Source organism: Coturnix japonica, chromosome 8 (assembly GCF_054131305.1).
Source record: "Coturnix japonica strain WE chromosome 8, WE-NBRP24, whole genome shotgun sequence".
Classification (NCBI taxonomy): domain Eukaryota; kingdom Metazoa; phylum Chordata; class Aves; order Galliformes; family Phasianidae; genus Coturnix; species Coturnix japonica.
Window position 1 is genome coordinate 18632093 of NC_140670.1, and position 15815 is coordinate 18647907.

The 15815-nt window shown below is 45.5% G+C and overlaps 2 protein-coding genes across 2 annotated transcripts in view; one reads left to right on the forward strand and one right to left on the reverse strand.

Moving 5' to 3' along the window:
• The window catches only part of LOC116653616 (uncharacterized), a 31231-nt gene extending 26465 nt beyond the window's left edge, over positions 1-4766 (reverse strand). The window contains exons 1-2 of the mRNA XM_085555412.1: positions 4238-4766; positions 3852-4181 (exon numbers count right to left, since the gene is read on the reverse strand). Of these exons, the coding sequence (XP_085411538.1) occupies positions 3852-4181; positions 4238-4766 (859 nt within the window). The remainder of the gene's footprint in view (positions 1-3851; positions 4182-4237) is intronic.
• On the forward strand, positions 4315-5395 carry FGFBP3 (fibroblast growth factor binding protein 3). The gene is made up of 2 exons (XM_032445517.2): positions 4315-4456; positions 4703-5395. The coding sequence occupies exon 2, from the start codon at positions 4782-4784 to the stop codon at positions 5283-5285; it is 504 nt and encodes a 167-aa protein (XP_032301408.2). The 5' UTR covers positions 4315-4456; positions 4703-4781; the 3' UTR covers positions 5286-5395.
• Positions 5396-15815: the final 10420 nt, after the last annotated feature.

Below are 15815 nucleotides of genomic sequence, written 5' to 3' on the forward strand. Positions count from 1 at the left end.
AACGTGCACGGTTCAGTTCCATGCATCCTGAATTGTAAGATCAAATTCTCATTCCAAGTTGCTTCTCTAGTTTCCAGACTTGAGAAGAGTTGTAGCTTTATATTCTTCTGTTTTATATCCTTTCTGGAGTAAAGTAGTATCTTCCACCTAACTTTCAAATGGCAAATCAAGCCTGACTATCAAATTATGCAGCTCTTCCATTGCTCCCTGATCCAACAGCATCATCAGTGTCTGCTGCATTTTTATATTACTGAATGAGAATTAATCCTTCTCATCAGCTCATGCTTGACACTGCCATCTTCTTTCTCACCTCGTCATTCAAATGCTACATAGAATAATCTGACCATCTCTCAAAGTTGGCTTTCTTTCCTAAGTAGAAATAAATGCATTTGTCAGGAGATTTTGTTTAAGGTTTTCATAGGCAGTTTTACACTTTGAGGTCTTTCATCCTTCTGGCCAGATGTTCTGTTTTCTCCTATGTGTGGTTTAGTTATCAGCCTAGACTGACTTTTTTCAGGACTAGAGTTGACTTCTTTCATGGCTGGAGAAGAGCGCATCACTGATGACACTTAGGTGATAGGTGGGTGTTTCTGCATTTTAAACAAGTGTCATTGCTGGAAGCATAATAAATACACAAGGTGGAAGTCGTGGCACAGTCTTAAACAATGGGCTGTACTTAGCATATTTCTTCTTTGCCTTTCCTGGAGTTTTGTCTGCCTTGTTCCACATTCAGCAGAAGTTCAGCCAGCTGCTCATCCTGACCCCTATCTTGTTCTTCTGTATAGTTTGTTTTTGGAACCCATCAATAAGTGCCTGTTTAGCAGGATTGTCTCTCCCATTGTGTAACCTTGCTCTTGCCTGTAGTGAGATTTACATTCCACCATGCTGCTTTGAATGACAGTTTGATTGCTTGTCATTGAATCATCAAATAAGCTTTGAAACCAAGAAAATCTACAAGTTAAGTGCAGGATAGGAAGGATGCTGAATTTCTTGTGGTCTGATTTCTTTATTCACTCGAACGTATGGAGGATAGTGGAAATATCTTCAGCCACTCGACATCTGTGTGAATCTGCCAATGGAGAATGTATGTTCTTTTCCCTATCAAATGCAAAATGTCTCCATTTCAAGTAATTTCTTCCAGCTTTTGTGGGTAAAAATATAGGAAGTTCAACAAGTGTACCCTGAATTACAGTTGCACATAACATTAATAATTCCACTTCCATATAGCATTAATAATCCACATCCCTATAGCATTAACATTTCCATTTACCATTTGCATTTATACTTTCACATACCATAAACATCTAACAATCACAAAGACAGTGACAATAACCTATACAGTTTATCCTAAGCATTCTTCCTCTCCTCCAAGTTATCAGCAGGAATGGGCCTTCCCATTAACGTGATTCCAAATTCTTTAATATTATCATATTTTTTCCATGACTTTTCACTCTTTCCTTGTTAACTAAAATGAAGTGATGGCTACTGGTTGCTGCCCATCAACACATCCTTGATTTAAAAGTTCAATACATACTTCATTTTAGCAAGCCTTCCTGCTGGATGTGCCATCTCTGTACCCTCTTTTTTTGCTTAAGTAGCATAGTTTAAAGGATGGTTATTGTCCACTGATACCATTGGGCTGGTGCTGACACTGAAAAGCATCAGTGCAAAGGTCTTTATGATAGATTTCTTTTTTTTTTCTTTTTCTTTTCACGAAACCCTCTAAACCAACATCTTCAGAATGTGCAAATTCCTCACATTTCACACAAAGAATAATAAGAAATCCCACCCCTGAGCTTTCTTGGCAGCCCGTGCGTGTTTCCTCCCACAGAGGGAGAACGGGGAGCTCATGCCGCACACCAGGGTTTACACTAACAGCCGCCTGCTATCCTCACACTAAGCCTGCTGTGTCTGGAATAAAACTGCTCTCACACACCATCTGACACAAATATTCTGCATTACCTTTTTAATGGCTGATCTGCATCATTTAGCCCTCTCTCTTACTCTGAGCTGACTCTTCTCATTTAAATCATGAAATGAAAATCACCACCACACTGTGAAAGCAGACAGAGAAAGTGTCTTGAGATGCATTTTGATCAGCTAATAAGAACGCCTGGAGTGGTGAAGGTATTTCAGCACAGCAAGCTCAACAAGGGGCAATGTCAATGCCTGGGTCAGTCCATTAATTATGGAATGAAGATACGAAATAGTGGTTGTGTTGTTTCTCTGAAAGGTGACAATAAATCTTTGACACGCATCTGAAAAAACAAAAACTCCTAAGTTTTCCTTTCCAAGACAAGAGAAGAATAAGCATGGCAAGCTTAACACGTCTGAAAGAGGAGCATCTTTAAGGCTTCTTTAATGAAAGGCTGAACTTATTGGAATCTTATTGGTGAGGAAGAAAAGAATCGTCCTACAGACAGGCAGAAAACCCAGACAAAGCCTCCACTCTGACCTCAGAGAAGCACTTATAAATGGAAGAACCGGGTTGTTGTTTTTTTTTTTTGTCCAAAGAGTTAAGAGCAACAACAAAACAGGATAATTTACCCACTGGTAAAATAACTGTGATTAAAGCTACGGACTGAGCTTCTGAAATGGAGGACAGTGTGCAAACATGTACCAGAAGAACACAGCAAAAAACATCAGGGAAGATAAAATTACCATGTGGGAAGTTTAAGCAGTTTTTCATTGTTTCCTTTTATTTCCTCAATTCCTGATCACTAATAACTTGTACATGACTTAAAGCTGTCCAAAGCAAAGAGCAACAGTAAAGTGTTCATTAAATCAGTTATTTCTTTCCAAATCTGATATACTTAAGATCACCTGCTTTAAAAGTGATCTCAAATGTGAGAGAACTCCATTTCACATTGCATAAGTGATAGTAAGAACGTGGAAAATGGACAAGGAGCTCAGTGTAATATAATATAACATTTATAGGTGGTCAGACCTTAATCTGAATGCAGCACTATGGTTTGGTGGTCAAATAAGCTAAGGCACATGATGTGCCTCATGCTCACTGGAGCCACACAGGATCTTAAATTATCACAATGCAGTGCATTATGGTGCCTCATGGTACCCATATCCCTAGGTTGAATGCCAAGATTTCACCTGCAGTCCATGGGAGGTCCTTTAGTGCCCATGAAAGGGATTTATACCACCCAGCATGCTGAGCAGAGCACTGTGCTCAGCTAACAGCAGCTAAGTCCTGTACATACCTACCTCTGCAGGACACAATTCCAGGAAAGAAGGAGCTATTGGCTTCTACTTGAGATTTTTTGTTGTAAAGCCTCTCCTATGGTTTACTGTCATTGGATTTCCTTATCAAGACCCTCTGTCCCCTGCTGTTTCCTACTGCCAAAACAATCAAATAGGGAGAGCAATGTCACCATGCTTTAAGTATTAAACGCTGCTGAGAAATGCAACCCCCTTCCCTAGTCTTCCCCTGAACTGGAGAAAGGACTCCACACCCTACACCTTGGGCAGCTGTGCTCAATCTCTGCAGAAAGGTGGGGTTTTTTTTTAGGACTTAAAAGAGTCAGTATCAGTCTTCCCCCATCGAATCCTGCTGGACAGCACTTGTTCAAAGTAGAACAGCTCTATTAGGAAGAATTAGAGGATGCTGGTACCCCTGAAGACCCGGGGTAACTACAGTGTGCTTTTGCCAGCGTTGCCGCTCCAAGCCAGGTCCCTGCTCTCAGCCACCAGGGCAGCTGCCCGCAAGGCAGGCTTGGAGACAACCAAAGCTCCCTTGGATCCAGCTGGTATAGACATAGATTGCCCAGGAGAGACAGGGAGGGAACGAACCCAAACAGCCACACGAGGCCCTATAACCGATGTGTGAAAGCCGATACCTGCGTGCCTTGCGTTCAGGTGGCTCCCAAGGGCACCGCTTCCTCCGGCTGCAGCCTCACGTCTCTCCCACAGACGCGACAGCCCAGGTGTGTCACTAGGTGTCCCCCTCGGGCCGCGCACGGCTATCGCTACCCGCAGCCGCGAGGACACAGCCGGGCTGAGCTCCGCCGGCAGCCTCACGGACCGCCCCACCGGCGGAGAGAAGATGGTGCAGGTGTACGCCGGGATGCGCGCATATAAAATTCCCACGTTAAGGAAAACAACCGTCCTAGAATTCCCCACTTCGATACTTCTTCTGAAGCGGTAACTCGTTTCTTGTTCTAAACCCACTCAGTCCAAAGGCAAAACCATTTCCGAGAGAGGTGCCCGCCGAACGGGACCTGACCGCCGGAGCGCCAGGAACCCCGAGCGAAGGGGGCGGGCACTGCCGGGCAGCCCCGCGTGTCCCCGGGGGCGGTGGTTGGGGAGGGGTGTCCAGGGAGGCGGGTGGGGGGAAGTGGGAGCAGGGGGAGCAGCCCCCGGCCCTTGATAACCCTCGCACACACCCCGCCGCCGCCAGCGGTCGTCTCGCCTTCCCCGCACCTGTAGCTGCCCGCCGCGCACCGTGAGTTCCCGGGGAGGCTGGGGATCAGCAGCGCCACGGCGGGGGAAGGGGGGGCAGCGGTGCGATGGGAGACGCGAGGAGAGCGGCTCATTCCCCAGCTGGGTTGGCAGCCCTGATGCTGAGAGCTCCCGGCCGGCCGGACTCGAGCTGCCAGAGAAAGGGGGGGGAAGGGGAGGCGAGGGGAGACCGGGACCGCGGTCCCCAGCAGCGGGACGGCCGCCCCCCGACAGCCGCGTGTCTCCGCAGCGCGCGGGGCATGCAGCCAGTCCCCTGCCGGTCCGCGCCGTCGCCGAGGCACCGGAGGAGGCATCCGCGGCGCTGAGAGATGAGGCTGCCCTTGGTCCTGCTGGCGCTGGCCGCGCTCGGAGCCGCGGGCGACGGGCCGGGCCCGGAGGCTGCGCCGTCGGGGCGGTTCTCCACGCCGGAGCAGCACCGGTGCCGCTGGGAGGTGCGCCGGGACGCGTTGGGGAGCGAGCTGCGGCTGAGCTGCCGGCCGCCGGCGGGTCGCGGGGCGGAGCAGCGCTGCGCGTACCGCGGGGAACCTCGGCGCTGCCCCGCCTACGGCGCTCGCAGCCGGCAGTTCTGGCGGCAGATCGTCGCCCGGCTCCGCCGTCGCCGCCGGCCTTGTGCCGAGTCCGGTCCGCTCAGCGCCCGCTTCTGCGGCCCGGGCCGAGCGCCGCCCGAGGCTCAGCTGCGCCTGGTGCCGCCCGGCCCCATCCCGCCCGGCCCGACCTCCGCCGAGCCCTCCCCCGAGCAACTGGCCGAGACCTACTGCGCCCAGCGCTGGCACTCGCTGTGCACCTTCTTCGCCGGCTTCTGGCAGGGCTGAGCCGAGCCGCCCCGCCGCAGCCTCGGCCCTCGTAGCCCCTCGACCCTCCGCTTTGTCAGTTTTTCATTTTTAGCCTTTTACCCCCCAATAAAGTGCCAACTTTAATAATACTTGGAAACTCGCCTAACTCCTTTCTCCCCAGAGCCCACAGCACGGCAGCGAGTGGCTGCCAAGAGCTGGAGAGGTGCTGGGACCGGGGCAGTGCAGGAAATAAATAACCACAGATTTATGTAGCAGGTTCAAGGTACAGTGAAACTGCCCAGCTAAAAGCCTTGGGTACCAGAATACAACCCAAAGACTTCGCTGCATTGCCCTAGCAAAGCTGCCTTGCTCACACAAATTGATCACACGCAGAACAAGCCCAGTCACATTCCCACAGAGCAGATCAGGTCAAACACGGACAGACATGAGGTGAGAACTGTGAAGAGACTCAGAGCAGCCGAGTTTCTCCCAAAGGATGCTTTGGAAATGAGTGATGTTTTACTGAGCTAATGAGCTATCACCAAAGCTGCATCCCCATTTACAGTGAGATACTCTTCTCATTTTGCATCTGGATTATACAGAATATCAAGAGACATGCACTGAACAGGCTTTTTTTTTGGTTGTTTTTTCTAAAGTTCTCCACTTGCTAACAACTAAAAGTACCAACGTCTCCAGCATAGGGACCTATATTCTTGTCACTTAATTAGAAAACATTATCTACCCACGGCCAATAAGATAACAAATGCTTGCCAGTGGCTACAGCATTTCAGTAGGAACACAGCGACATCCCAGCTGCACCATCCATCTGCTGCCCAGACCACAGGCGCAGCCCCTGCCTGCTCACATTGCCCACTGGGGGCCAAAGGCACCACAGCACCCTGTGTCCTGCAGGAACCTTGCAAGACTTTTCCGACTATCTATTTTCCTACACTCAGCACATGAGCAAAACAGAAGGAATTAGGCTGATTTTCTAGTTGTCTCCGTTCAGACACATCGTTACGCCATATAAGCATCTTTTCTTTGACACAGACAAATTGCTTTACGAAGGAGGAGGAGGGGTCTGAGATATTAGGCATTTCATCCACTTACTGAAGCAGAACTCCGTGGTATATTTTGATGGAGATAGTTCAGGTTTTCCTCAGTCCTGCTTTTTCATTTAGACATCCCGCTCTCATCCTACAAGAAAAGGAACAGCAATTCCTACAACACATGCCTGCCCTGCATTATTTACTACAGTGGGCGATAGGATTTTCCACCTTTTCATACAGGGGAAGTAACATATCACAGAGGTTTGATTCTCACAGCTAAGAGTGTTAGGATGAAGTGTGATCCCACCTCACAGGTAAGCACAACAGTCTACACACACGATGCAACTGAGTTAGAACAGACTTTCAACAAGCCAGCCCTCCTCAGCTGCCTGCAGGCACCTTTAGGTACCTGTGCTCCTACACAGCCATAAGTGGGAGCATCTGTAAGCTCTGTGAGGTTTTAAGGGCGGCTGGGAGGAGACCACCACGAGGCAGTAAGGATCTGCCCAGTGGCTCCCACAAGAGGCCATTGCATACATCCCTTTGTACCAAGGCATTTTTCTTTACAGCAAGTAGCTTGGATACTGCTCAGCAGCGCTATGCAAAAGGCTGTCAATGCATAACGTGTGCTGTTTGTAAAAATTCCATCTCACTTTCCCTTATAATATACAACCAGCCGCATAGCAAACTAGCAGCTCTAGCACTGCCTGCTTTCTTGCAATAATATGCAGCTTTGTTTTACTTCCATGGCACTGGCACAGCAGCTTTGTGCAGTGCCTTTAGAGCTTGTGTTTCATACTATCAGACCCAAAGGTGCAACACCATGGCAACTGATCTGCTAATCCACATCACGCTCCATTTACAAACCAACTAGGAATTCTGAACAAACACAATGTTTTACCCCAGGAGGAAGAGAAAGAAAAGGATCCTTCACTGCATTATTCCCTCTGCTCTCTGAAATGGCACAAAGCCTTTCCTACACAGCACAAAATAATGAAATATAACAATCCAAGAGACCATATTCATTTAATTGACTGTGGCTAATGATACTAATGTCCAGAACTGAATAGCAACAAATATGGAGTTTTTGTACCTTGATATTGTGGATCCCAAAGGGCAAAAAACCAGTCAGATCCATAGAGCTGTTTTTAAGGAGCATAGATTTGCACCTCTTCAGTCAATAGTATTTTCATCCTTCCCTTATGATTAGGTGGTAGCTGACTATTAAGCCAACCAAGCACAGGAAGGATTTATACCCAAGATATTCACCTCTACCAGAATCAGCCCCCTACACCCAAGTCTGCGCAGGTCCACACCGCAGCCAGCCTTACCTCTGCTCTCCTCTTCTCATCTTTGCCCCATACAGAATGCAGTCAAAATTGTTTTCTTGCATTTGGTTGCTCAGTAAAGATGACAAGCAGTCTAAATTCACATGTGTTCAGTGAGGCTATACAAACAAACATGTAGCTCAGTGTCTGGAGTTTATAGCAGGACTACAATATCAGTTTTCCTCCTCCAGGCCTGCTAAAACCTCATCTGCCTGCAGAAGTCTAATTTTAGTTGCTTCAGGGAAATCAGGTTTTAGAAAAGGAGATGAGGCTGCTGTTGGGCTCATGTGACACCTCTGGTTATTTGACATTGTTGTTTTCTACCTGGGTTTGAGCACAACCTGCTCTGGGAGGGATCCCATAGAAGGATGGTGTGCCTGTGGAGACTTGTGGTACAACTTAGAAACAACCATTAACAAATAGTTAGACAGAGGAACAAAAAAGCAAGTGAGAGCGGGTTGGATAAAGGAACCTTAAATCTCTGGGAATTTCTCTTTAAGTTACTTCAATGTATTCCAGGCTCTCCCTTGTGCCTTGAGCTCTTTTCTGAAGCCCACTGTAAAGCAAAGCAATGCAAGTGAATGGCAGGCTTTGTGGTTTTGCCAAACACCAAACCCTTTCCTTTGTAATAATTTGGATTTATAAGAATTCCAAGCTCAGTACATTAATGTGGTTACATGAAAGAGGCTTTTACCCATACAGTATTACAGAGCTCAGATTAACTCTCCCAGCCCTCACAGCGTTTCGTTAAGTGGGTGGGATCTGAGTACAATCACACATAAAATATCTGCAGCTTTGGAAACAGTTCCGAGTTTTGGGGCTTAACCTTGCTTAGTACATGCCATGCTTTGCGCAGTGCATGCGCTTCATGTCAGCTGCTGCAAAGGCAAATATTTTGCCCAGTTTATTTGAGGCATCTGGAGGTTAATGCTGCTATGTTTCCCTGAGGGGGATGAGGGCGTGAGAGGGACAGCAAGAGGCAGCAGCCCCGTCTACATTCCCATGCTGAATAGCAGCCAGGCCTGCCTGCCATGCTTCAATCCCACTCCTGGCTCCAGCCTTCACACTGGCAGAGCCCCACACTCCCTGTGACAAGTGCTGTGGGCCCGCCCGTGTAGTCTTGAAGCACCGTGGAAACACACAGATGCCTATTTGACAGTAACAAAGCGATGTATCGGTGTGTTCCAGAGCCCTGACCTCACTGCTGGCCCTCACACCCTGCTTGGGTGCTCATGTTTCTGACTGCTCTCTGCCAGTGTGTGCATTGGGAAGAGAGCTCTGCTACCTGGGGCCAGCACCACTGCTGTGTGAGCAGCTGTCTCACACTTCGCTCTAGGAAACGTGATAGAACAAACGTGTAAAACTATTGGGAACGTAGAGCTCACCTGTTCAGTTTTGTCTTGTGCCATTCAGAAGCATTCTGTTATAAATGAACCACACTGAGTAATTCTGATGTTACAGTTTTACACCCACCACAGAGCTATTGGATCAATAGAAGTTGTTTCATGTTCATCTCTCAGAGGAAACATAAGAATAATTATTCCTTGTAAAGTACAGAATTGACTGATTTCGGACTCTAATATTCCACTATTCTCTATTTAAACTGTCATAAAATGAGAAAATGTTTGCTGAAAGGATCATGGTGAACTCAGAATTATGCTGTAGAATCATTAAGGTTGGAAAAAACCGTCCAGTCCAACCCTCAGTCCATCACTGCCATGCCCATTAACCATGTTCCTCAGTGCCACACATCATTTCTTATCACACGGTGACAAAGTGCTGAAGATACTTACTTTATCAAGGGGAATACGATACCTCTTTAAGACAGAACATATATAGGAAAGTTTGTGGTTTTTTTTTTCCCAACAAAAGATATCAAAATCCTAAAACAGAATTGATGCATTTCAGCACACAGTAATCTGAGTATAAAGCAAAAGGTCTTAAAGGGTCCTTTTCTGTAAATCATAACCAGAGGCACTGCTTAGTCTGAGCAGACCTACTGCAGTCAGCATCTTCTATGGCAGGACTAAGTGAAGGTCTCAGGTCCCAAAACTTCTGTATGATTTAAATTGTTGAGAAAGAACAAAATATCTGAGAGAAATACTTTTTTTTTTCTTAAAGTGTTTGGAACTAGAAAATATAAGAGACATCACCCTCTGAGTTCGGCTAGCGAAAAGCTGGGGATGAAACCCTAGAGGCTGACTTTGAAGCTGTTTTTCTTTTCAACTGAACAAAGCGCTGTTTCCTTCCAAAGTCACCTCTGTTAGCAGCAATTTGATTTGTGCTAACAGGAATACATCTAGCCTCAACTCTCCTCGCATTTTCATCTTCTTTTTTAATTTTAAGAGCAAAACCTTCCAAAATTGTGAATAAATTTATCACGTTTTCCTTTGATGGGAAAAAGGTAACAAGACAGCCACACAAGAGAGTATTATTTCATGTTAGTTGAGACAAGATGTTGAGGCTTTAGAGCTGATCTCTGCTCAAAGACAAATGGTTTAAAATTTATATGCATGCTTCTGTCCTGACAGCAAAGGGCTTGGACAGGACTCTCACTGAGAGCTAATGGCTCTTTGGGATTCTGCTCTCTAAAGTACCTTGGCATGAAATGGTCTCTCGCGATTCATCCCCTGTTAATAGCAGCTCCAAGACTACGGTCTCGCTCTTTTTTTTTTTCTTTTTTCCTAAGTTCTATTATCCCCAGCTGAAGCTGCCTGTGTTTTCATTGGTTCCAAGGCCATGTAGCGGGGACGCTTTCTCCCCTCCGCTCTATTCTCTCGCAGTCCTCGGCAGACACTGAGGCAAACTGAAGGCCCTATTGAGAGCCGGGCCTGATGTCATCCCACCCAGCGAGGGGCCAATGGGCGCGTTCCTGCAGCCGACACAGACAGCCGGAGATGTGCATATCAACGGCATCTTAATAGCTTCTGGGGGCTTTTTAAATCTTTATTAGCTCATGGTAAACAGCAGAGGCAATGTGACGGTTTGTTGCAATGGACCCATAGCCAACAACTTGACAGTGCCATAGTCATGCAGCAGAACAGCACCAGCAAACAAAAAAAATGCTTTGGTTTAAGAAGTTATTGTACATCTAAGGGAGACAATGTCTCTTATTTTCATCTGTGGGAGATGGAAGCAGCTCCAAAGCGAGGGCCAGCTGTGTGCAGTACACACATATGGGGACAACACAGCACTGGGCCACCAATAGGCCTTGGGCTGACTCTGCAAGCACCAGGCTGGCAAGGGTAGCCCAAATTGCCTTGTGCTGCTTCCAGCAGTACATGAGCATCCTCTGTGGCCAAGCCATGCTAGCCAGCTCTGGAGAACAGACATCATCAAACTTTAAATCAGAATGGAAGTGAGGTCCAAAGCTGGAGTGGGGGATCAGAAGATGGTACAAGAAAAAGTCATTATTTCCTGAACATGAAAAGCTAATTCATTTTTTAGTGTTAGACGTTCCAGGTAAGGGCTAAGTACATCAAATTATTATCTGTAACCTTTAAAAAGTGATACGCTGCACACCATCTCTTTTCTGTGCACCTTGCAAATCCCTTTCACCACATGCTCATGCAATGAACTCAGCTCTCTCTTTCTGGCAAGCCAAGGCTGAGGAACATTGCTTACGCCATCAGCTTCTGTGTGCAGAAGCTGGCCCTGCAGCCGAAAGAGCCAGCCTTGTTCTTCTCCTGTCTTTTTCTCTCTTCCCCATTTTGTTTTTTAATTTTTTATGTCAGTGCAAGTGTTTATGTAGCTCTATTACAAATAAAATGAGGGATCCAAGCCAACTTAAAGAGCTGCACGGTAAGTGAGCTTTCAGCAGGGAGGTCATCATACAGGAGATGAATTGAGGGTCCAAAGCCAAGCAAGCATGCGTGGCTTTCAGCAACAGGACTGCTGAAATCTCACTGAAAAAAGCTGTAAGTCTACAGCATAAAAGCTGTTCATGTCTTACAACTGAAGGCAATTAGGTTCCCTAAACCTGATCTGAAGAAGGGATGATTTAAAACAAGCTAGCAGAAGCATGTCCCTTAGCATCATGGACAGGAAATCAGGCAGAACAATCAAGGTGACCCAAGATTGCTTCCAAATTCTGCACGCACATTTCCTAGTGGCTGCAGAAGATGCAAGGCTGTCCCCAGAAGCACCTCAAAAAGACTGATGAAAAGCCATCAGAGAAACAGAACTTGGGTTGAGTTCTGACGGAACTCGGCTCCTCTGAGACAGGCTTGGCCAGGGCAGTCTATGATCAGGAAAACAAAATGGTGACTACTTGGAGCTGAAGAGAGGCTCCTAGAAAATAAAGCGGGATTGCTACTCCAACTGCATCATCTGGTACTTTTTTTGTCAAGAAAACCCACAGGAGGCTGCAGTGAAAAGTGTCAAAAGCTGTCATTGTAGACAGGCAGCAAAAACACTCAGTTCACCATACATGCTGCCAAATGAAATACAAGTGCTATGTAAAAGGCGAAACAGATACAATCATACTTAACAGCAAGATGAAATGACTGTGCATTAAACTGCACACAGAGACACAGCCTTCTACTCTTTTCTTTAATACCTGTAATTAAAGCTGGCAGATACTTCTGGCAGCTGTTCCTGGGCAGCTCCCAGCAGCGCTGACCATTTAGTGGAGCAAGGCTCCAAGTTTTGGAGCATTCCCACTCCCTTACGGCAGCAAAGGGGCACAATCATCTGGTTTTGACCTCTGGTTCTAAAGATCACCGAACGTTTGCAATCTTTGTTACAGAGAACTGATTGCAGTTCTGTTCACGTCCTATCTGTAAATGCTCTGAATTGCATTTTCTGGGCTCGGCTTGGGTCAGATCTCACTTTAGCTACTAGTGGCAACTTCTGTGGGCTCCAATGGAAGGTCACTCAAGTTGATGTGTATGTGTGCACGCACACGTGCAAGCTCGTCCCTAGTGAAGCACAACTTTCCTCAAGTGAAATTAAGAGTTTACTGCAACTGCTGCTGCTGCTCTTGATTAAGATTTTAAGTGGAAGAGGTCAGACCAAGAGGTATGATTTCTGCCAGCTCTCTTAAACCAACAAATCCATGTCACTGCCAACAGCGACTGAAAAATGGCAGGATGCTGAAGGGAGAAAGCCCCCCACAAAAATCTATTAAAATGAGCCACAAACACAATGCCAATGTGGAAAGTCAGGGGGATATGCAAATGCCCGCATGTCCCAGAAACCCTAATCCTATCAAGAATGCAGAAGATGTTAATTTGACCATCTTTCACAGCTCATAAATCTATCTGTAGCAAAGCCCGGCTGCCAGATGTCATCAAGCAGCACTTCTTTGATGCTGGCACTTTCAGCACAGATGCTGATCATGCCTCAGTAAAGACCAATAGGGAGCATTGTATGCGTGGCCTTGAGAGCAGCTTCTCACATTTTGCTACAATAGGGGAAAACAGTGGGAAATGTGAATGACTGATTGTCAGAACTGGTGGTCTCCCTTATGCTACTTTCCACATACAGAGCTATAGATTTCCCATTCATTTTACAGTGTTAATAAGCAGATTACTCTTATCTTATTCTTAACAATTAGTGGTATATGCTTCTCAACTTAATTTCTTGAATTCTAAACTATAAATACAAGTGGGTGCAGTTCCCTTCTTGGTATCAAATAATCCTTATTCTGAAACTGCTGAAAACATCAAACATCTTCTGCATGATCTTACTCTCATGATTTTAACATCAAGAATAGAAATTTCCTACTTCAAAGCGGGTTCAGTTCTCAAAATCAAAGAAATACATACACACATTTATCCTACTCAAATATAAGGTTGAAAATTGCCCAGTGCAGTTTAGGTTCTTTATTATCAACCCAGATCAATTTATTTTGCTTTCACAGGCGTGTATGATAAAGAACAACAGCGTGTGTGTGAAGGTCTTACCTAGCAGTAACCTGGAGAGATCTTCCTTCTATCCAAACTGGAATGCCTTTCAGCTTCTTGCTGGATCTTGCAGCTCTCTGAGCTCTGGACTGAAGCAGAGTCCAGCTCAGCTGGAAAAAGAAACCAGGCACAGTTACAGAGAAAGCTGCAGAGAAAGGAGTGGAAAGACAGGACGATCAAAACAGACGATTACAGGCTGACTGCTATCTATAGGCCCAGAGATCCTAACGGAAATTACATTTTATGTAGGACTTATACATCCCCGCCACATGCTGTGAGATGGCCTGCTGAGCCCCCGGGGCTCTGCTTGGGAAGTGCCATTGCAGCCAAGCTGTGTGCACAGCCTTTTCTCTGCAAGGCCACGCTCTGAATCCTGGTCTGACCTCCATGTAGTAATGACAACACAGCAACGCTTGTTTTTCCTCTTCAGGTAGCAATGTGAAATTAGAACTAGTTCAGTTGAATCTACCAAGACTGAGTACAAATAGATGTAGGAATTCTACCAGGTTGAAAGAGATAAATGCTATGAAAATGAAGAAATCAGAATAAATTTTTTAAGCTATATGAGACACATCATTGATTTGCTTGGGGAATCCCGGTTACATTTTACCTTCAGAACTAGATCCAGTAGGACAAGTAAATTGTGCCTGTTTGTTCCAGTTCGTAACTTAATAGTATCTGAACTGCTGAATTAACAAAGGCAGTTCTGATGAATTTTTCTGAAAATACTGAAATTCTCAGACAAACAGATGGGATTTTATCCCCTTTACTGACATGAGAACATCGCTTAACATAAAACCAGGAATCTGCTCAGTGAGTCCAACCCTGCTGCCTTAGCAGTGTTCCAGTCGAGTAAAGACAGTGAGCCACCAAATCCCCCAAACCTGTCCTCTGTACTGCAGAATCAGTCCAGCCAAGGAGACATTTTAAACATTATTTTAAAAATGGTTTTTAAAGGAAAATATGTTATTTATTGGTATTACAATAAAGCATCTGTAATACATAATGATTCACCCTATTACACAACCGATAACATTTAAGCTATTAATTGTACAACATTGCATCATTACTTATTCTTCCTACAAAAGCAAACACAACCCAAACTTGACACAGGAGGCATTTAAGTCACACACTGATTTAAAGTTCCCTTCTGAAAAGCTGGCTGTTCTGGGATAGGGGAGGGCTCAAGAAGCAGGCAGTGGGCACACCTAACACGTAACGCTTTGCTTGCAGACCACTCCCTGAAGGTTCTTGGCTATTAAAAGCTGCTGTGTGTGTAACGTCAGACTCTTGTGTCTCTTGCAAATTGTTCTCATGATTTCAGGATGTCTCCCGGACTGCTTCCATCCAGCTGCACACCAGGTGTTTTGACACATAAAGCTATCCAGAACTGGCTTTAAAGCCCGTCTCTGTATAAATCTTGCCATTTATATTAAATGTAAAATTCTGTTTAGTCGTTCCAAGTATGAAATATCTTATAATTTTCCTTTCTGTCATTATACAAGCATCTTGCTTCCTGTTATCATTGACACAGTGAACTTTTAAGAGCAGTCCCATCCATAATATATGACTCCCATTAGAACTCCACCCTTGGACTAGTTGCCATGTGCTGGCACGCACACTTTTGGTGCTGTTTGCAGGTCTGATGATACAAAAGCTTACACAAAGAGGTTTTAGAGATAGCTGGAACACTTACGAGGCAGATCTAAATAGGACTTTGCAGAGAAGGCTCACTATAAAGTTGTATTTTTTCAATTTCAGAAGTTAGCAATATGACTTATTCTTCCCCAGCTTAATGAGCAGCAGTTCTATCATACACGATTGCAATGCATCAGTAAAACACTTCAATCAGGGAAGCACTGTTCATCAGGCATTGCTAATCACACAGATTTGCCTATCCAAATATGACTCTTTCAGACTGCTTGGTAGTTCATTCTATCATTAATTAAAACAATAATTACAGTAACTGTAATTAGTAGCTTCCAGTTTTAGTATGATAATTACAAGCTAATAAATGAAACACTCTCCTCAGTTGTTTCATAATTATTATATACACTAATTGATTTACCCTTATTTTTGCAACAAAATCCATTTTTTCCTCCATTGACACTATTTCAGTTCTTCCTACATCAGTCTCATCTTCCTGCTTACCCAGTATTTACCCGTTACTTTACCAGGTTAGCAAATCTACAGCTCTCTGTGTGACCTACATTGCCCAGGGCCTTGCTAAACCAGGACATTTCCTGTACTCTGTGTTCCCATCCATGGACACCTGAGCTGAAACTT